A 21,486-nucleotide genomic window follows, 5' to 3' on the forward strand; every position below is an offset into this window, starting at 1 on the left:
TCTCTTCCCCCTCCCTATTTCTCTCGCTCGCTCCCCTCCCTCTCACCCTCCCGCTCACCCTCCCTCCCTCACATCTCTCTCTCTCCCTCCCTCCCTCCCTCTCCCCTCCCCCTCCCCTCCTTTCTCCCCCTCCCTCTCCTTCTCCTCCTCCCTCTCCTTCTCCCCCTCCCCCTCCCCTCTCCCCCTCCCTCTCCTTCTCCTTCTCCTTCTCCCCCTCCCTCTCCCTCTCTCCACCCCTCTCTGTCCCCCTCTTGTTCCCCTCTCTCTCACCCGTCGCTCCCACCACATGCTCCTCTCGGCTCATCTTTACATAAAATATTGGGGTGGGAAGACAACATGGAGAAGTTTGATATTTACTTCACATTCCCGGGAAGCTATTACTTGAAGCGTGGTTCACTGGACACATCAGAACGGTTAAGTAGAGATCCATTTGTATCATGTTTGCAGCAGATGTTTGTCAGCCAGTACTTGTCTAAAGACTCACAAATGTGAAGCAGATGCCCCAATGAATTGGGCACTCTGACACTGTCGAGATATTTAAGTAACTTGTGATAAGTCTGTGGAAAAAGTTTTGATCACATATATCTTACTAAAACAAACTTTGGAGATGTACACAGTGTATTTATCGGGTATGGAACTGTATTTTCTAAATTTCATCATCAAATACCTAAGCATAGACTTTATATACTATATATAAATATATATTTTTTTAGTGTTTCTAATTATAAAATATTATCAAACTGGTACACTGCCTGCACTTAAAAACTAGTTTAATTTTCCACGTCATATATATTTCACATGATGTACTTCACATATGGCATCCCTCAATGTTCCACTGAAAATGAATATCAGTCAAATCTGGACAAATAAGCTACTATATCTAATCATATATAAGATGACATCCAAAAATTCCATCCAATAAAACTTCCACTACTTGTATAAAACAGGGATTGCATTTACAAAAGGTTTATCTCACCGTTGTATCAGCTGTTTGCCACAAATATATTTCCTCTGTTTCCTCAAGTATTGCATTTCTACTAGCTGCCAATCCAGTGTTCCAATGCTGTGATATTTAAATTGCAACTCTTCCCCCCCGTCTGTTTTGTCTTGGCTCCCCCTGTTAACCTTAAATCTCTTCACCCCTGTGTCTTATCTTTCTGACCTATCTTGTGATTTTACATCGACATCACCAACCCAGACTGGAGTTGGGAGGCAAAGTTGCCACTTGGATATCACAATATTGGAGAAGTGGAGCAGGGCTGCAGCTGTTAGGAATTCGCTGGTATGGTGCTGCTGTTGGATCCATCGTCCATAGAGAAATTGCTCTCCAATTGGGGAAGCACCCGAGGGTGGATATGACCATGCTCTTACTTTTCGGCCCACACAGGGACATAAATATCTAGTCTTGCATGTGAGTGTATTTGGCACTTCTCAAGATTTGGCTGTGTAAAAGACTTCTTGCTATCTTGCGGTACATGTGAAAATGAACTGTTTTCAGAGAATAAGTCAAATGGATGCTTGGTACTTTTTCTAGGAAAGGAAGGTAAAATTGGGTGTCACCAAAGGATCCTGTTATGTATCCCCTGGGAACTTGGTTACAGAGTAGCATCTATTGCGTGCCTGCCCTTTCCTTGGAGTATGCTTGTGCTTTTGGGAGGGGCGGGTGGAATAGAAACTGCACAACCGTGAACCAACAATCACACAAGGTTGTCAGTAGGGCTGCTCTGGAATACATGTGTGTATAGTAGATTTTGAAATTGGGTAATGATATAGTGTGAAAGCAGAAGAAAGTAAATGAAATGACTTCCTTAAAAAAAGAACAGCTTCTCGTATGAGTTAAAGCAATGATTGAGAGACTTCACGCTGTAACTTTTCATTGAAGGCAACAAGAATGTGAATTTGATTTTGTTTTTTTCACTCTACGTCACAGTTGGAAATCTGTTGGAATGTTTGTCAGTGGTAACATAACCACATTATTTTTCAGAATTTAACCTTTCCTCATCTGAATATAGGCTTCAAAGAGAAAAATTTGAAGTAAAGAAGAAATGTAATTGGTTTGTGCAGTATCGGTTAACTGCCATTGGGTGTTGCTGTTGCATATTTCTAAAGAATGTACTCTGGTGGTCAAAACGCACTGCATACCCTCAAAGGAATATGCCATAATTACCATTCCTGGTAGTGGGAGAAAAGTTGTCAGTGCTTTTAGAAGGGGTGGGTTGAATAGAAATTGCATAACTTGGAATCAAATGACCACGTAAGACATTCAGTAAGGGTATTCTGGTCAGTAGGTTTTATATAAATATATGTCAACTAGCTGGTGCAATATAGCAGTTTGAGAGTGGGTAACCAGCTGGTTGACAGGAGTTGACTGGTCTTAAATGTATATCTGTATAATTATGAGGTTTTATTTTGGATCAGAATGCTGGGAAGGTTGTGTGTTTGATCATTTGCATAGGCAACATCTCCACTTCTGCATTAGCATATACTATGTATGAGGGGAAAAAAAATCAGTTTCCTTGGGCCCAAGTTTCGGCTCAAGTTGCTCCTTTTTTTTTTTGGAGCAACTAGTTTAGTATGGAGTATCTTAGAAATTGCAATTCTCGGCATTTAGTTTGCTCCAGTTCTAGTTAGTTAGAATAGTTTCTATTTAGTACAGTTTTTTTTCAAAAGGGGGCGTTACCAGCCACTTATGCCTGTTTTGCAAGTTTAGGCAGCGAAAATTTACTCCAAACTAACTTAAAACGGAGTAAGTGTCGATTTTTGTACGCTCAGAAAAACCTTGCCTACACTTTATAAATTAGGCGCAGGCAGCGAGAGATGGGGGGGGAAGGGAAGTTAAGGGATTTTACAAAGCATTAAACACTTCACTTTTAACCATAAAGATACATAGAAACCATCATAATTTTTAAATAACAATAACTGAACATTAAATCAAGTAATAAAAATTAGAAGTCCTACCTTGCCGACTGGAGCATGCACCGGAATTGGCGTATTTTGTACCTAGACGCTTATTAGTGTTTATTCATTTGGTGCTCCCAGATTACAAGATTCCACTTTTAGAATTCTAACCAGTCCGGAATAAAAGCAGGTCTTTTCTTCCCCAGTCTAGGCATGCTCCCCGCGAATGCGGTCTTGAAGTGTCATCTCCTTACTTTGCCGAAATCTGTGGTTGCCAGAGAATGTTCAAAGACGTGGATCCCGAGTCCAGCTCAGATTCGTAAATATCGGGCAGGTCCCACATCTGAGCTTTTCAATCACGAGTCCGTATCAGCCACTTACCTGGAGTGTTTTCTCACAGCCAGAACATACTCTTGTTAAATGGGACAAGCTGCGTCTGTCAACAGTTGTGGTGTGCGAGTTTTCTGCCCTGTTACAGATCTTTGGTCACTGTTAAAGCATCCGTGGCCGGAGCGCCCATCTTCTGAACGGAGCACAGACTGACTCCGAACATGGGCTTGTGTAACTCCCGACCACAGCAAGTGAGTGGGCTCTCCCTCCAACTTATCCCATCGGGTGATTTGTCAGTCGGTATGTCAATGAAACCAGCGATTTCCCTCCCAGACATCTCAGGCAGAGGTTGCTTTCTGGGCTCCCAGTTAATCGGATAGTCCCAGCAATAATCGGTGTGGGTGTTTCTAGGAAGCTCGAATCCCGATAACTAAGCACATCTTCCATGCTCGGGGAACTCATTCGGCCATGGCTAGTGGCGGCGTGCTTCAGACCCCCCCCCCCCCCACGCAGCCTGCAGAGCGTTGCAGAGATTCGGGCTACAAGGAGCTACTGCGCATGCACGCACACTCTAGCGCGCATATGCAGAGGTCCCGGCACTGTTTTCAGCACCGGGACCTGGCTCCGCCCCCCCCCCCCCCCCCACCCCTTGTTCTGCGCTACACCGAGGCCGAAGATCTCCCGAGGAGCGTGGAGAATTACAAGGTAACTTTTTAGCGCCCTTTTTATTCTAGAAAGTCAGCACACCTCATGGAGATGTGCCGTTTTTACAGGGGGCGGAAACTTGGGGCCCCTTGTGTCTACCAAAGAAACTGAATGGGCAGAGTGAAAAGATTTCTTTGTAACTTCTGTTGAGATTGGCATACACCTGGGCAGACTAATTGTGGCCAATACACAACTAAAAATACCAGTCAGGACATCTTTTTTTTAAACCCAGTGAATTCAAGTCTCTTTCTTTCAAGTTTAAGGTGATGTAGGATAGTCATTGGGCAGAGTTTAAGCATATCGAGAGAACAGCACACAGCGGTTGGGAAATAGTGCCTGGTATGATGCATAACGGATGGAAATAAATAAATTTGTATAAAGACGTACAAGAGGAGGTCAAAAATGAACAGCATTTTTAAGTTTCTATGTTTTCTGAATAAATACCTTGAATTTTGTGAGCTTTTAATTTCTTGCTGATCTGGAACAGCTCGGGTAGAGTAGCTACTTGGTGACGTCAGAGTGCCAATCCTAATGATTCATGTTACTTTAGCATTAAAATAAGTTCAACAGAAGTCTGCATTGAAGATTGTGTCTTCACGTTTTTCAGGCTGAGGGGTATTTGTACAGAAGAACTAGCTGATGTGTCCAACTCCCAAATTCCTGGGCAGATATATTTCTATTTCCGTATCATCCATCTTGCAGCCTTTTGAACATGATTGTAAACTGCTATAAAATAATGAGATTTGTGCTCACAAGCAGGTGAGGTTAAGACTAGCCACATTAGTTTCTTTCTTAATCCCATTAATATCTGTTGAGTTCAAATCCAGATCCCAGAAATGAAGTTACTGATTTCTGGTTGACTAACACTGTCCTTAAGTCAGCATTTGACCTTTGGCAATGTAGCACAGTACATTGCAACAGTTGGGACAAAGACTCCATTTCCCCTAATTTGTTGCACTGTTGTAGGGAGGAAATAAATCAGATGACAAGCCTTAACTGGGCTGCCCTTCGTTACAGGAGTTGTGTTATGTAAGGAAAAGCTATTTAAGGGGAGAAGAGAGGGTGTTACGTTCAAAAAATAAATAAATGAAAAATTAGAGACCAATTCTATTTTGTTAGTTTTTTTCTTGGTCTGATATCACTAGCCACACTCTCCCAATCTGTTCAATGTGTCATGATTAGACTATGTTTGGCAGTACAATCCCTAGTATAGATCCAACGTTTCATTATTTTAATGAGGGACTCATTAATGATTAGTTTTTGGATTATAGAATGTATACTTGAAGAGACTGGTTTTTTTGGTTAATTATCCCACATTTTTAAAATAGGAGCAAGTTCCAGAGAAGCCTGCTAAACCTGCATCAAAACCAACCAAGCCCAGACCCAAAAATCGTTTCTCACGCTATCGCTCCAGTTCAGCACAGCGACTACGTCGACAGCGACAAGCAAGCAGCCAATTAGAACCAGCACCAGTGGTAGCAGCCGAGGAGGCAGCACCAGGGGCTGTCGTGACAGACACCGCATCTACGGAAGGTGCGGCAATTGTAGGAGCCCCAGGAGTGGAGACCACATCAGGAGCTGTTGTTGCCTCCCAAACAAATCGAACCAATCTTAAATATCCTAAAACTAAAAGGGTAAGTGTGTATGTATGTGTAAGTGTGACCCGGCTGATCTCTCTTTTCTATAGCTGAGTTGAGAAACAACTGAACTCATTGATTATGATGCAAGAGGTCCCACAGGTTTATAATTTTGGTTACAGTTTTGATCTCCATACCTAAGGAAAGATATACTTGCCTTAGAGGGGATGCAACGAAGGTTCACTAGATTGATTCCTTGGATGAGAGGGCTGTCCTATGAGTAGAGCTTGAGTAGAATGCTCTTATGCTCTCTGGAGTTTAGAAGAATGAGAGGTGACCTCGTTGCAACTTTGCGGGCTAGAAAATTGGCCAGCCTGGCACCCGTTCTTTCATCGATATTTCGCCTTTTTGACGGAAAACTGTGTTCACCTAAATTGGCCAAAGTTGTACGCCGGCGGTTTTGAAATACCGCTGAAAAGTGGACCGACGTCGTTCAAAACGAAAAAAAGTGATACTGCTTTAAATTGGCCGTTCGCACACTCTTATTCTGGGCGGAAAAAAACGTCCAAGAAAAGCCTGCTTTGCAGCCCCAAAAAACGGCGGTATGTATGAAGACCTGTAAAAAAAAAAATGAAAATTTAAAGTTTTTATTTTTAAATTTTTTTCAGTGATTCGCTAGATAAGTGTCTTGTGAATATTTTGTGATTTTTTTTTTGTTGCAATTTTTTTGTGTGTTTTCCCCCCCTCCAGGGCCTGTTTTTTTAGCGGTAATCGGTCTCAGACTAAAGTTGGCAAGGACCGCGGTTTCCGCCGCGAATCCTTGTGCAACACTGATTTTTACCGCCAGGCGCATTTTGTGGCCAATTTTAGGCCTTTTTAAAAAAAAACTAGAAGTATTTTAACGGTATTTTTGGTGAAAAATGCCAAAAAAATACCACTATTGCTAAAAGACCAATTTCTAACCCATAAGATTCTAAGAGGGCTTGACAGAATAGATGCTGAGAAACTGTGTCCCCTGGTTGGAGAGTCCAGAACTAGGGGGCATAATCTCAGGATAAGTGATCAACCATTTAGGACTGAGATGAGGAGAAATTGTGAATCTTTGAAATTCTCTACCCCAGAGGGTTGTGGATGCTCAGTCGTATATTTCAGACTGAGATCAATAGATTTTTGGACTGTAGGGGAATCAAGGGATATGGGAATAGGACAAGAAAATGGAATTGAGATTGAAGATCAGCTGTGATATTATTGAATGACGGAGCAGGCTCGAGAGGCTGTATGGCCTACTCCTGCTCCTGTACTCTTATAATCGCAATGTACAGAGAAAACAGCATTCCCCCATTCCTGAACAGTTTCTTAACCAATTTTTGTATGAATCATGCACCTCAGGCATGTATGAAACCTGGCACTATCCCTAAAACCTGGTGGAATGCAACTACAAATATCCATTTATATTTTTGAAGAATAATTGAGATTCTTAATTGTGAGCCACATATTTTGATTAAATTTTGACTCCAAAATTGCGTTGAAGCAATTTGATTATCAGATTGATTCATGGCAATTATATGGCATTTATCTGTAGTGATAATCATTCAATGGCTTCAGCCATCTGGCTAACATAATGCATAAGCTCTATGATGGCGCTTTGCTTAGATGCAGAAGATGCCTTTGACTGTGTTGAATGGGATTTTTGAGGGTTTGGAAAGGGGCATAGTGATTTTAGAAATTTTCCTGGATCTTTTTCTTGTTTTACTATTACCCCGGATCCTTGGTGGACTCTGCCCTAGCTAGCAGATCTTCAGTACGGCTGTAAATGTCCAAACTTCCCGATGTTTCCTCGTAGTGAGTTTTGCATCAAGCAATATGGCCTCCTTGTCATGATACAAGATATGTTACTGATAGAGCATCCATGATACTTGGCCTCTATTCCCTGCTTCTCTTCCTCACCCATAAAGAACTTTGGTGTCACAAATTATTTTTGTTTCAAATGAGCCAACCCTCAAATCTTCAGTATTTGTATAGTTCTAGCAGTTGCTGCAGAGCCCTGCCATATTAGTCACTTGGGTTTCTTGTTTCTCAAAATCAGAGTACCTTTTTTCTGCCAGACCCTTACAACCAGACGTCATTGGTGTTTGAATCCACTTGAAGTAGCCACTGGTTACAGATCAACCCAGAATGTCTATTATAGATATAAACTTTCATTCCTTTGCCATAAGAGATCAGTTCGAAGTAAACAATATATGCAGTTTTAACATCTATTTGCACTTTATTGAAATCTCGATCTATTGAAATGTTATACTCCTCTCCTCTTTGATGCAGCTTAAAACCAAAAGTTAAGAAAATTGGTGATCTTGAGGCTAACCGACTTCCTATAGTTGAACTGGAATCGAATGCCTTTTAGATGTCTAATTAGATTTAATTCCATAATTCAGTGCCTACAACTCGGTGCACCAATATAAATATATTAGGGATGGTCCAGCCTGGTATATTGCGGACAATCTAGGAGCTCATAAATTTGCATTGAATTGCTGCGATTTATTGATTTTTGTTTTCACTTTTTTCCATCATCTTTTGTTTCAGTATTTGGTTACAGAATGGTTGAACGACAAGGTTGAGCGATTAGACTGCCCATATGACCGGCCATTACGCATCACGACAGATCCTACTGTATTGGCAACAACATTGAACATGCTGCCAGGCCTGAGCCACAGTCCCCACATTTGCACAACCCCGAAACACTACATCCGCTTTGGCTCCCCCTTCACCCCTGAAAGACGGAGACAGAGAGTTGTGTGTGATGGCAGCTATGGATCTTGCAAAAAGGTAAACATGTACACCATCTTTGCAACTTAACATGGGACCCATTCTGCTGTATTAGTTGGAGCACCAGACAGCTTTATGAATGTTGGATTGAAGTTAAAATAGCAGATCTTAGACTGAAAACCTTTGAAGTACTCTCAGACTGGTTACTTATAAACTGCGTTCCTAGTGAAAAGCGCTGTATTCAGGAATCCTCCCTGACACCGCTGGGGCAGCGAGTACTGCACTGCGCAGTGACATCATATTTGTGTTTGAGCCACTTCTCCTGGCCGTCACTTGTCCCGGCCACATACCCACTTTGTTGGGACAAGTCAGTTTTCTATATTTACATAGAGTGCCAGAGGGTGCAGTTCCTTTTTCATTACAATTTCCGCCTGTCCTCCTAGTGCGCAAACGGGGAAAGCAGATCGCAGGCCCTTCTGGTGGAATCCGCCATCCACAGGTGCAGGATGTGTAGAATCACAAGGAAGGTTTCTCCTACTGTTCTGTGCCCTAGTGCATGTCCGGGTGAATACAGAGCACGATAACGTGGTGTCCACCATATTCACCTAAAGCCTTCAGTGACTGGTGGGCACCACAGGCACCACTGCCTTATTGATGAAGATAACCCAATTGTCATTTTAACATTTCCCACATGTTCAGCTAGTTTAATTGGGTAGTGCGTTAAGTATCAATGGCGAATTCCTTTGGCGGAGCTGCACTTGTATCAGCCCAACAAAATACTGCAAACTATGAATAGAAACTTAACTTTGACTAAAATTAGTTAATCACGTTACACAAAATGTTTTCATTTCCCATTTTGGTTCAGCACATTAAGGGTCTGTTGTATATAAGTTGAGTTTACAGTGATCTTTCTTCAGATTTCTTAGCTTGTTAGTTAGAGATCAAAATAGCCATGCATTGATGTGCTGGCTCCTTCTAACAGGCAATCACTGAGAACCAGGGAAATGGATTGCAAGGTACTGACACATCCAATAGCCATTTTGATTGTGGCCACTTGGGTAAGATTTGCACAGTGACCATAACCATTGTTGGCTCAATTTGTACATAGTATTGTTTTTAAAAAGGTTTCTTGGCTGATCAAGTTTAATCAAAGGAATTTGTTTATTATCTTAAAGGAACACTCCACAGTTCTCACTTTAAGGGGAAAGGTTCACGGCGCAGTTTTATTCACGCATTTTTGACCTTTACTGGGAAGACTTGATGTTTTTTTTTGTTCACATAAGAAAGATTTGCATTTATATAACACCTTTCACAACCACAAGATGTTCCAAAGTGCTTTACAGGCAATGAAGTACTTTTGAAGTGTAGTCACTTGTAATGTAGGAAACACAGCAGCCAATTTGTGTCCAGCAAGCTCCGACAAACAGCAATGTGATAATGACCAGATAATTCTTTTTTGTGATGTTGACTGAGGGCCAGGACACCGGAGATAACTCCCCTGCTTTTCTTCGAAATAGCGTCATGGGATCTTTTACGTCCACCTGAGAGAGCAGACAGGGCCTCGCTTTAATGTCTCATCTGAAAGACGGCACCTCCAATAGTGCAGCATTCCCTCAGCACTGGACTGGAGTGTCAGTTTAGATTTTTGTGCTCAAATCTCTGGATTAGGACTTGAACCCACAACTGTCTGACTCAGAGGCATGTGTGCGACCAACTGAGCCATGTCTGATAATCGCAAATGAAGGCCTGGTGAACAATTACAAGTCTAAGCTTGAGAGGAGGCATTCATTTTGTCAACCTGACCGCACAGATTCCTCACCACACACTGTAGTAAGTTATTATTAATATGCTGCTTAGTTTCAGTTCTAAATACTGATATCCATTGACCGTTCATTTGGTTCAATTGACCAGGTTATTCCTGCCATTATCTTTCCTGGTCTTGGCTATTTAACCTTAGGGAACTTGTCAGCATCAAAATCAAAAGTGGAACACATTTTTTCCTTTTTACTTTCTAACTTTTGTACTCAAACATGTGCTGGATCAGACAACATTGTAAAAAGGAGAACATATTGTTACTTTGAAAGGGCACTTTTTTTCAATCTTTGGCTAAAAGCTACTTAATTTAATTTGATCATTCAACCTATGTACTCTTGGTTGAGCATTTTGTGTCAGCATATGGGCTTGTTTTTCCTGAGTATTGTATGTTATTGAATAATCCATATTCTATGTGTATAGTCAAATATTATAATCCTTTTTAAGAAATTAATTTCGGCACAGGAATGTGTATATGGCGAGGGAGGCAAGATTCCACAGGTCTTTGGTCTATAATTTTTTGGAGGATGGTATTTTGTTCCCTGATAGGGTTTCAGGGCATCCTGTGTAGTCATGTTTTGCTTTACATGTGATGACGGTGTTAAGGACTTTAATGAAGAAAAATCTCACCTGCAGGACCAGAACATTACAGATTTACTACCATCTTGAATTAAGTACATCAGATACATATTGTTAATTCAACTTACAGTCTTATGGCATAGGACGTACCCACTTGAAAAGTATTGTTGAAAACCCATTCTATTTATAAATCTGGTTTTATATTTAACTCGGACAAGTTCCTGGATGGGAGGTACAAGATCATGGGGTGGGCACGTCAGTAACCTGAGAAAATCGCAGCATAGAATTCGAGATCTGTGGGATAAATGCGAACATCACAATGCCTGTTTCGTAGCTGACTGAGCGTTTGATACAACCAAAATGCATAAGAACATAAGAATTAGGAGCAGGAGTAGGCCATTTGACCCCTTGAGCCTGCTCTGCCATTCAATATCATGGCTGATCTTCTATCTCAACACCACTTTCCTTCACTATCCCCATATCCCTTGATTCCCTTAATATTCAAAAATCTGTCGATCTCTATCTTGAATATACTCAACGACTGAGCAACCACAGCCCTCTGTGGTAGAGAATTACAAAGATTCACCACCCTATGAGTGAAGAAATTTCTCCTCATTCAATACTGGCTCATCACACTACTCATCAGGTCTTGTAAAATAAAAAGCTTGACATTGTCATGTTCTGAAAAAGTAGGGAAACAAATGCATTTGTTTACAGACCTATGGAATCTCACCTCTCTGCAACTTTGTTTTGTATCTTTGTCAGTGATTGGCATGTTCTTTCAAATTTATTTATGGTCTGTGTAGTGCATGTTCCTACATAATGTCACTTTCAGACAGATGGTAATGTAGCCGAAGTGTGTGGATTTGTGTTAAACCATGTTGAATAATTAACCTGTTGATTCTTTTCAGCGGTGGATAAAACAGGCAATGGATGAGGCCATGGTACAAGCTCCCCATACACCAGATATAGAACAAGAAACGCCACCCTTATACCAAAGCAGTGACAGCAGCAACGTTCCTGACATACCTGATGACCCCCACACTTCAATGGGTTAGTGCAAAACCCAACTATTTTTTTCATCATTATTTTCATAATTTTCATCATAACTTGGAAGTATAGTGAACAGTGAGGAGGATAGTGATCAACTTCACGAGGACATAGACAGGCTGGTGGAATGGACGGACACGTGGCCGATTAAATTTGATGCAGAAAAGTGCGAAGTGGTACATTTTGGTGGGAAGAACGAGGAAAGGAAGTATGAACTAAAGGGTAGAATCCTAAAGGGGGTGCATGAACAGAGAGACCTAGGGGTATATATGCACAAATCATTGAAGGTAGCAGGGCAAGTTGAGAAAGCAGTTAAAAAAGCTTGCAGGATCCTGGGCTTAATGCATAGAGGTATCGAGTACAAAAGCATGAAAATTATGATGAATCTGTATAAAACATTGGTTCGGCCTCAACTGTAGTATTGCATCCAATTCTGGACACTGCACTTTAGGAAGGATGAGAAGACCTTAGAGAGGGTGCAGAAAAGATTTATGAGATTCATTTCAGGGATGAGGGACTTCAGTTATGTCATAGACTGGAGAAGCTGGGATTATTCTCAGAGCAGAGAAGATTGAGAGGAGATTTGATAGAGGTGTTCAAAATCATGAGGGGCCTGGACAGAGTAATTGGATGGAAACTGTTCCCATTGGCAGAAGGGTCGAGAACCAGAGGACACAGATTTAAGGTGATTGGCAAAAGAACCAAAGGCGACATGAGAAAAAACATTTTTACACAGCGAATGGTTAGGACCTGAAAGGGTGGTGGTGGAGGCTTTCAAAAGGGAGTTGGATAAGTACCTGAAAGAAAAAAAAATTTAGGGCTCCGGGGAAAGGTCGGAGGAGTGGGTCTAGCTGAGGTGCTCTTGCAGAAAGCTGGCACGGGCTCGACAGGCCAAATGGCCTCCCTCCGTGCTTTAACCATTCTATGATTATACACAGCAAAGCCAGTCAGTATACAATCCAAACAGTTCAGCTATCAGATTCTCTGCATGCCTATCTGCCTGTGGCCACCAGGAGGTGCAAGAAAGTGACCCAAGGAATACTTCCTTACAGTTTCAGAAGCGAATGGTGGTTGAAGGTGTGATTCCCTACACTCTTCCCTGACCTCCCCCCCCACCCCCTCCACCCATCAGAGTGGTAATTCTTCATATGTGAGCCAAGACAGTTAATAATTGACTACAATGGGCATTAGAACAAAGCCTGATCCTATCATCATTTGACATCAATGCTTGTTTATTTCAAGCATGGGTTACAACACAACTATGAGGAGAAGGAACCTAGATGATTTTCTCCTGTTAGTGCTCCAGTGCACTGTACCACCTGGCTATTTTCTCCTTTGCTCTTTTCTTTGAATCTTCCCACGGTTGCTCAGCAGATTCCCATGATGCAACCACTAAAATTGATAACTTACATTGTGAAGGATTGCAAATGTTTTGACCTTGGATGGCCTATAGCATACTTTCTTTATTTTTTGATGATTACATTTCAGATTTCCTCTTTGCCTTCCTAATTATTTTTGACCTGTTTACAAGCTCATCATATTCCCTTTTGTCACCTTTCTTTTATTGTTTATGTATTTTGCATATGCCTTTGTCTTTAGATTCAGTTTTATCCTCACTTTATTTATCCATGGCATCTCATTCTTGGCTGGTTCTTATTTTTAGTGGAATATGTTTCTTCTGAACTCGCTTGATCTCCCCTTTAAATATTGCCCACTGTTGTTCCACTTCGTCAATATTTATCTCCAGTTTACCTCCCTTAGCTCCATCCTCATTGTCTCGTAGTTAGCTTTTTCCAATCTATTAGTTTGATCTTTGTACCATCTCAAATTATCTTAAACCATATTATATTGTGATCACTATTCCCCAGATGCTCTCCCTAGCTTAACTTATCTTATTTGCTTTGGTTCATTTCTCATTACTAGGTCTAGCAGTGCTTTTTCCCTTGTTATTATTCTTACATATTGGATCAGAAAGGAGTCTTGTAAGCACTGTAAATATTCCATCCCCACCTCTCTTTTTACTCCCTCTCCCTAGCAGTTTATTGAGGGTAGTTGAAATCACCCATGATTATAATTCTGTGTTTTTTATTCATTTCATACATTTTGCCAACATATTTCTCCCTCCACTTCCTTTCCATGATTAGGTGTCTGTATTGTGACCAATTCCTTCTTATGCTTTATCTCAATAAGCATTCTGCTTAGCTGCATCCTTTCCTGATACTGGCATTATGTTAATTCTGGTGAACACAGTTACCCCAACACCCTTTCTTCCATCTCTATCATTTCTAAATACACCATAGCCTGCAATATATGGATATCGACTGTTGAAGTGTCCACTGACGGTCAAACTGCTAACTTCAGGAAATAAATGGAACCAATCATCTGTACTGAATCAAATCAAATTCTGCTACTTTTACTAACGATACTTGTCTGAATTATATTTATTCAATATAATGTTGTTTAAAAATACATCATTTTGAAAATCACTGAAGCTAAGTTTGTAAATCCCAGTCCAAGATGCAATCGAGTAGCAGAACAAAATGTTAATTTATTTTGCTCACTTGCTTAGGTATACTCGACAAGTGGCAAGCTCGCTAATCTGCATTCTGTGATATTTCTAGAAGAATACATTGGATTTTTATGGAAATAACTCAAAACCATTGACAGAGCCCAAACTGGGAAAAATGTCTCTGCTGTGTTGAAAGATTCATACGGTTCAATGTATTCCAGCTGCTTAACTTCAGCTTGTCTAAAATGTATCCTTTTGCAACTTGTAATGGCCTATCTGATAACTTCTCTGTTTTGTAGAGTTGATAACGCCTCTGAAGAAGCGAAAGACACGGTATCTGTCAGACGTGAGTGTGACTGATTTGCCCGGACCTTGTAGTCCACTATCAGCGCCTGCATCTGTCACAGATACAGTCATGTCCAGCCCGACAGCAATGACGCCTTGCACCTTGTTTCCAGGAGAAGAGGAGAAAAAAAATGGATATAATGTAGTTTACTCTCCCCTTCACTCCCTTGCTGCTAGCCGATGTAATACCCCACTACAGTTTGAGGTAAATATATCTCCAATAAAGGGACTTCCATTTACACTTATGATGCAAGTTAATTTTTTGGCTTTGTCTCGGTAAATAAAACTGTTCCAATGGTGTCCCTTGTTTGACGGAATTATTATTTTTTTTAAATCAAGTTTAGTTTATATGCAAATAAATGAACTGGAGTTTTATGCCAGCTGAACAAAAGTACACTGCAACAGTTCAATTTGGCATCAGCGATACCTACCTCTTTGCTTTCAAACTATATGGTCATGGAGTCTTTGTTCTGACTGCTTGATTGGATTACTCAGCAGTGAGAAGGTTTCTTGTTTATTAGTTGCATCTTCACACTATGAAAATTAATTTTGGCGTGCCTGTAGTTTCAAAGATTAGAGAATGTATGTTGCGTGGATGGAGTGTGAACGTGTTTGTCTTCGAGCATCGTGCACACTGCAGACTTTGTCAAGAACTTGCACTTCCCCACCCCCCGCTCCCTCCTCTCCCTTGTGCGCTGTTTTGAGTTAGTATTCCGGATAGAATCGACTCAGAAGCTGTAAGTGTTGAGTCTGTTTAAATTGACGAGATAGTCAGTCTTGTAGATTTATTGGGTGTCCTTCCATTTAGCTACCATTTTGGCTGCCAGTGAACCTACATGTTCTCATCCAGTTGCAGGGTATAAACAGAATGCAGGATTCACTCATGAAGCCCTACCTAACAGCACTGTGGGAGTACCTTCACACGGACTGCAGCGGTTCAAGAAGAAGGCCCACCATCACCTTCTCAAGGGCAACTAGGGATGGGCAATAAATGCCGGCCTTGCCAGCGATGCCCACATCCCAAGAATGAATTTTTTTATAAAGCCATCAATATCACAGATCCATGAACTTGTGAAAATCACTTCAAATGAGCATTAAAGGGATCAAGTAGCCAAGGGCTGCATCAAGAACAGTTGACCTCATGCACAAAAATATCAAATATGATTGCTTATATGCCTCCAAAAGTTGATGGAAGCTCTTTAAAGGCACAACTTCCTCTTGAAGACTTGATCGCAGATGTAGTCTTAAGATGCAAATCACAAAATGATCCTCTGGAAGATTTGCTGTAATTTGTAAATCACATTGCAAAACAAACTGATCTGACAGGAGAAGTACAGCCCCCAGTTAAATCTGGTTTTGACAGGTAATACTTAACAAAAGTGACTATATTTTATTGCTCCATTTTAAGTATTTTCAGTATTACTCTGACAATGGTAATGTGTGATCTGAGCTAAAAGTATAACAGTAAACATTTGAGTTTTGAAGTCGAGGGTGGGATACAGCATGTATACATGCAATTGCAGTAGTTCTTCCAAATGCATGTAAGCTAATGGTGCAAAACAAATTTGTTGTACATAATGTATTTTAGCTCTGTTACTCTTAACAGCGACATACATCTGTCTTAATTAATTATCAGTTTTCTGAATCATGCATTGTAGAGAGAAAACGAGTTAAACCTGATCAAAAACAACAAAACCACTTTTTGGATTTAAAAAAAAATTAATAATTCTATTTAGCCAAGTCCATTTATTTCTCTCTTTCCCCTTCCCTTGCTTACACAAAGCTCTTTATTCATGAATAGTCTAATGTGCAGCTGAGTCTGGAGGTTTGAGAAGAAGGGCTCAGACAGGGTGGGGATGGAATTAGTTGAATGCACTGTGCTCTGTTGCTGCAGAAACAAATTGCTAACAGTCTAAAGAAATTGAGTCAAATAAGAGAGAAAAAAATCAAAAATATTTTGCTGAATCATGTGTTCTTCCTGTTTCGCTATAAATGTAGAAATCTAACCATTGGAACAGTTTTGTGACACTATAATGTGAAGAAGAATGTGCAAGGAAGTGTTAAACATAATTCTCGATGCTTCCCCTAAAACACATTGGGGGAAGATTTCAACCTTTATCTATTTATACATGGATTTGCAATGATAAATAGCAAACAGCAGAAATCTTTCACCTGTTACTTCATTTAGGGAATGGTTGGTTCAGACCCACTCCCACCTGCAAACTGTGTAGATCAGTTTGAAACTATTTGGTATAAAAAAAACAAAGCAAAGTGTAAAGCTCTCCAGACTTTGTGGAAGATATATTTCAAAGCTTAAAAAAAAGTTGTAGCTGCTGTTGCAATTGAATCTCGTATCCAGCAGCTCTGCCCGTGCAGTTTTCTTCAACTACGCCTCTTCCACCACCCCCCGAAAAAAACAAGCTGCAATCTGTTGCCCAGCCAGCTGAAGCTATTGAAGGTGGGGGAAACATTTTTGTTGTATGAATTCTAAATGGCATCAATAGCAGAAGATGGCACACTAAACCTTCCTTGCACTTCAATATCAAAAGGTACATGATGGGTGAGCGTTAACATTAATCTCTCACATAAGGATATTGATAGCAATCTAATGTTTGTAATTTTGGTAATGTGGTTGTTGTACTTTTGCTTCACACATTAGGATTTTTGTAGTCAAACAAGAAATGGGGGTGGAAGAGACTTGGAAGTCCTTTTGACAAAACTTGGCGTGTGGACTTACAGTGTATCTCTTCAATTTAATTAACCTTTCAATATTTTTTCTCTTGCTCCAGACGCCCCCCCCCCCCCTCCCAAATTTAGTTTTTGGCACATCATTTTACTCCCAGAATTCTGCTAATGTGCCTCTTAGGAGATGCACAAGTGGGCCTGGGGTGATTTACCTATTTGATTCAGTTACTTCAATGTCTCTCTGTGAGAGAAATCTCGTGACTTCATTCAACATCTCCCCAGTTGATGTGGCCAACATCTGGATGTGGTGTGTGCAGGGTTAGAGGTGTGAATCCATGTTGCTAGCTTTGTTCAAGTCACATGACCACCTCACGGACCGAAGGTCTTTCAACCTACTTGTGTTTCTTCCAAAAAGAATTTGAGAACAATTTCCTATAAATATCTTAACAATCAGCATTATAAAGTGGCATTCAGAACAGACTTTACTACACAGTAATCCTGAAGTAAAACCTTAAAAAATAATCATGTGATTAATTCAGAAATGCTCCTGTATTCCTCAAATAGCAACAAGCTTTTTCGATCAATTACGTGATTTTTTTTTAAGAGTTTAACTTTTTCATTTTTGTTGAAGTGAATTTGAAATTATTTTAAGTTGTTTTAAACTTAAAAATGAGAGAGCATTGTTGGGGTTTAATTCTCCATGTGGTCTTCACCCCACTAAGTTCATGTTGCAGATACTTTTCAAAGTCAGAGAAGATCATCTCTATATGCTAATTCAAAGGGTGGGTACTAATGTGACCTAAAGGTACTCCAGTACAAGTGAAGAACATATTTAAATCACCTTGAACACTCCAAGATCACAGAAGTCTAGTTTAATCATTTTCTAAACGTAACTGGGGAAGTCCAGAACCAGTGGTCACAGTCTAAGGATAAGGGGTAAGCCATTTAGGACCAGGATGAGGAGAAACGTCTTCACCCAGAGAGTGGTGAACCTGTGGAATTCTCTACCACAGAAAGTTGTTGAGGCCAATTCACTAAATATATTCAAAAAGGAGTTAGATGTAGTCCTTACTACTAGGGGGATCAAGGGGTATGGTGAGAAAGCAGGAATGGGGTACTAAAGTTGCATGTTCAGCCATGAACTCATTGAATGGCGGTGCAGGCTCGAATGGCCTACTCCTGCACCTATTTTCTATGTTTCTATGTTTTTTAACTAGACTAATACTACCTCTGCAGACTTGAATTCTAGCATTCTGGCTATCTATCTCTGTTTTGTATTAACTTTTTAAGTTTGCCATATTGTTAAGACATTGAAAGCTTTGAGTCTGCCCTTACTTGCAAGACCATTTTAAGTCTCCCTCAGCCAGTTCATTGTATACTTATGATGTACATTGAAGCAATGTGCAAAACTTCACATTTATTGGTGTTAAGTTTCATTTTCTATTTGTACTGCCAAGTTACATAGCTGATCTAAATCCTTGTGCTAATCTCTTCTGCATTTTCTGTCTCTGCTGCGCATCCTATTTTGGTTGCAAATTTCACAAGCTTACATTGGGTTTCAGTGTCCAGCCCTCCTGAGCAACTCCACACAACACCTCCCCCACCATAATCTGACATTAAAGCTCTTGTGAGCTATTTCCCAAGTTTTAACCATTACATACTAGCTGACATTTCAAATTCTAGATGAGTGGGATAGGGAGGACTCAGAATAGAGTGCAAGATCCAAGGAAGCAGATATACAATATTTGAAAAACTAAAAGTCCTTCAATACTTAAGGATGATAATCTTCAGTTCCTATGGGAAGAAAGAACATGTATTTATATCGAGCCTTTCACATCTTCAGCACATCCCGGTGTGCTTCATAACCAATAAATTATTCTGAAGTGTAGTCACCTTTGTTATGCAGGCAAATGTGGCAGCCAATTTGTACACAGCAAAGTACCAAATGACCAGTTTAATCAGTCTCTTGATGGTTTTTGTTGAGGGATAAGTGTTGACCTCTTCGAATATTGCCATGGGATCTTTTATATCCACCTGAACAGGTGGCTGAGGCCTTGGTTTAATGTCTCCTTGGAAAGACACTACATCCTACAATGCAGCATTCCCTCAGTTCTGTACTGCTTCAGTACTACACTGAAGTATTGGCTGGAGTGGGGCTTGAACCCACAAAGTTCTGACACAGAGGCAAGAATGCTACCATTGAGCTAAGCTGATGTTTCTTTTGGCTGAGGTGTGTCTGAAGCCTGATGAATTGTGCTCGTTCTTCCTTGTAGGTCATTTGTAACAAACTATAGAAATTTGCACCCCCAAAACAATTCTCCTGTGTTGAGTTGCATAGACTGTAATTGGAAATTGCCCGATAAAATTAATTGGAAATTATGTGTACAATATATTCCTAAATCTGTCCCATGTTTTAACAATCAGATTGGTGTGTAAGGCACAACAGAAAATTGGTATTAAACGTTATTTTCCGATCTCCGTGATGGGGAGCTGTGGACAGATGTCATCCTATAGTACAAATGCACTGTCACTTTCACATGCCTTCGAGCAGCTTGTGATAAATGAAGTTGCCAAACCTAAGAACAGGTCCCTGCGTGTCCTCTTAGCTAGAAATAACACAGAGAACCCAATCTCTCCCTTTCATCTCCAGAAGATGTTGATTCCTTGCTGAAATATATTTTCACTTGTGCCAGGTGCCTATTATTCATGTATGAGCTTTGACAGAGTGACAGCAAAGCCCAATCTTGTCCTCATGTGACCAGCACACTTAGCACTTCCAGCGATGGTCACTGGATAGTGATCATAAATGGGAGCCTAACTGATTTTCTCCGCTAGCCCAGGTCTTTGTGGCTCAGCTGTTAACTGAATTAACTTGTGGAACCATTGAAAGCTAGAATGTATTTTTTTTAAATATTCAAATTGAGCTTTCTTGCTGACTCAGTGGATGAACACACTATGTGTTGTTGTACTAAGCCCTACAATCAAGGAGGTCCCAAGTTGTGATTTCAGCCACAGTTGTTGGGGGGGGGGGGAAGAGGTGCATTATGGTTCTGCCCAGTGTCTCTAGCATGAAAAGAGGGGAAAGCAGTCAGGTTCCCACTCAAGATTGCTATGCATTGAGCCAAGAAGCCTGCTAACTCTCACTGTCTAGGTTCCCCCAGAATCCAGCATCCACTGGGTTGAGGTATCGAAAGACTGCTAGTGTACTTGTATCTTCATTCCGGTAGTTTAAGATGGGATTTGAATAGAAATATACCCTAGAATTCATAGTATCAAAAACATTGAATTTAATGTAATGAATGACTTTTTTTAACTGGTTTAGTATAAATAGTTAGATCTATTTCTATGTCAAATTGAATTGACTGTTAATGAGCACCAACAGTCTCAATCCCAGTAGACACATGAAATCAGCCCAAAACTTTTCTCAAATTTGTCACAAAAAAGGTGTTTTAATAAGGATATTCCATTGGCATGTTGAAATTGCAGCCTTGCAAGCACTACTCTGAAGGAGTTACTATCTTCATTAACTAATATTTAGTTATTTTTAAACTGCTTATAATGAAGAAAGGAAGAACTGCAAGTAGACGTACTCACTTTTTCTCCTTTAGGATGTTATTCCTGATTCTAATAGCACAGCTAATCTGTTCATTTCTCCACTAATGGCTTTTTATTTCCAGGTAGTTAGTGGTGGCTGTTTATATTAGTGGTTTCTGGCATGAGCCACCTGGCATGATTTTCCTTCAGGTCCCTATTAAGCTCTACAAAAGATGTGCCCATCTTTGTAGTAACGTCTAATTTTAATGCATGTATATAATATATACATATGTATGTGTTATTTTCTGTGAGCTTCTTATACTATGCAGAGCAAAGACTCAGTTCACAGTTTCAACCTTGCCTGAAAAAATAAATGTCCGAGTCAAAAAATCTGGGTAGTGTCAAACTCCTGGAGTTTGTTCTTCATGTCTGGTGTATAATGCCTGTTTCAGAGAATTTTGATTCCATCTTTTCTTGACAGGTTAACTCTATCTAGTACTTCAGTTTGCTGGGTGAACCCTTGATCCTTGCTGATTTTAGATTTAAAAAAATATTCCATGCGGTGTGTGTTCTTGGGTTCTTACATGGGCCAAGCAAAATACTTTACAAACTTCACTTGATATTCTTGCATCGTGTGGGTTTGTAACCTGATTCAATTTGCACTGTCAGAAAATTGAGAGATTTTATAAATCAAAATAC

At 40.4% G+C, this 21,486-nt stretch overlaps 1 protein-coding gene across 11 annotated transcripts in view; it reads left to right on the forward strand.

The window, feature by feature from the left end:
• Positions 1-21,486, forward strand: part of setd5 (SET domain containing 5) — a 199,567-nt gene that overhangs the window by 121,567 nt on the left and 56,514 nt on the right. For all 11 annotated transcript variants that reach the window (XM_070895511.1, XM_070895502.1, XM_070895505.1 and 8 more), the window contains 4 exons: positions 5,262-5,567; positions 8,091-8,333; positions 11,576-11,717; positions 14,523-14,773. In XM_070895511.1, the coding sequence (XP_070751612.1) occupies positions 5,262-5,567; positions 8,091-8,333; positions 11,576-11,717; positions 14,523-14,773 (942 nt within the window). The remainder of the gene's footprint in view (positions 1-5,261; positions 5,568-8,090; positions 8,334-11,575; positions 11,718-14,522; positions 14,774-21,486) is intronic.

Source organism: Pristiophorus japonicus, chromosome 12, assembly GCF_044704955.1.
Source record: "Pristiophorus japonicus isolate sPriJap1 chromosome 12, sPriJap1.hap1, whole genome shotgun sequence".
NCBI lineage: Eukaryota > Metazoa > Chordata > Chondrichthyes > Pristiophoridae > Pristiophorus > Pristiophorus japonicus.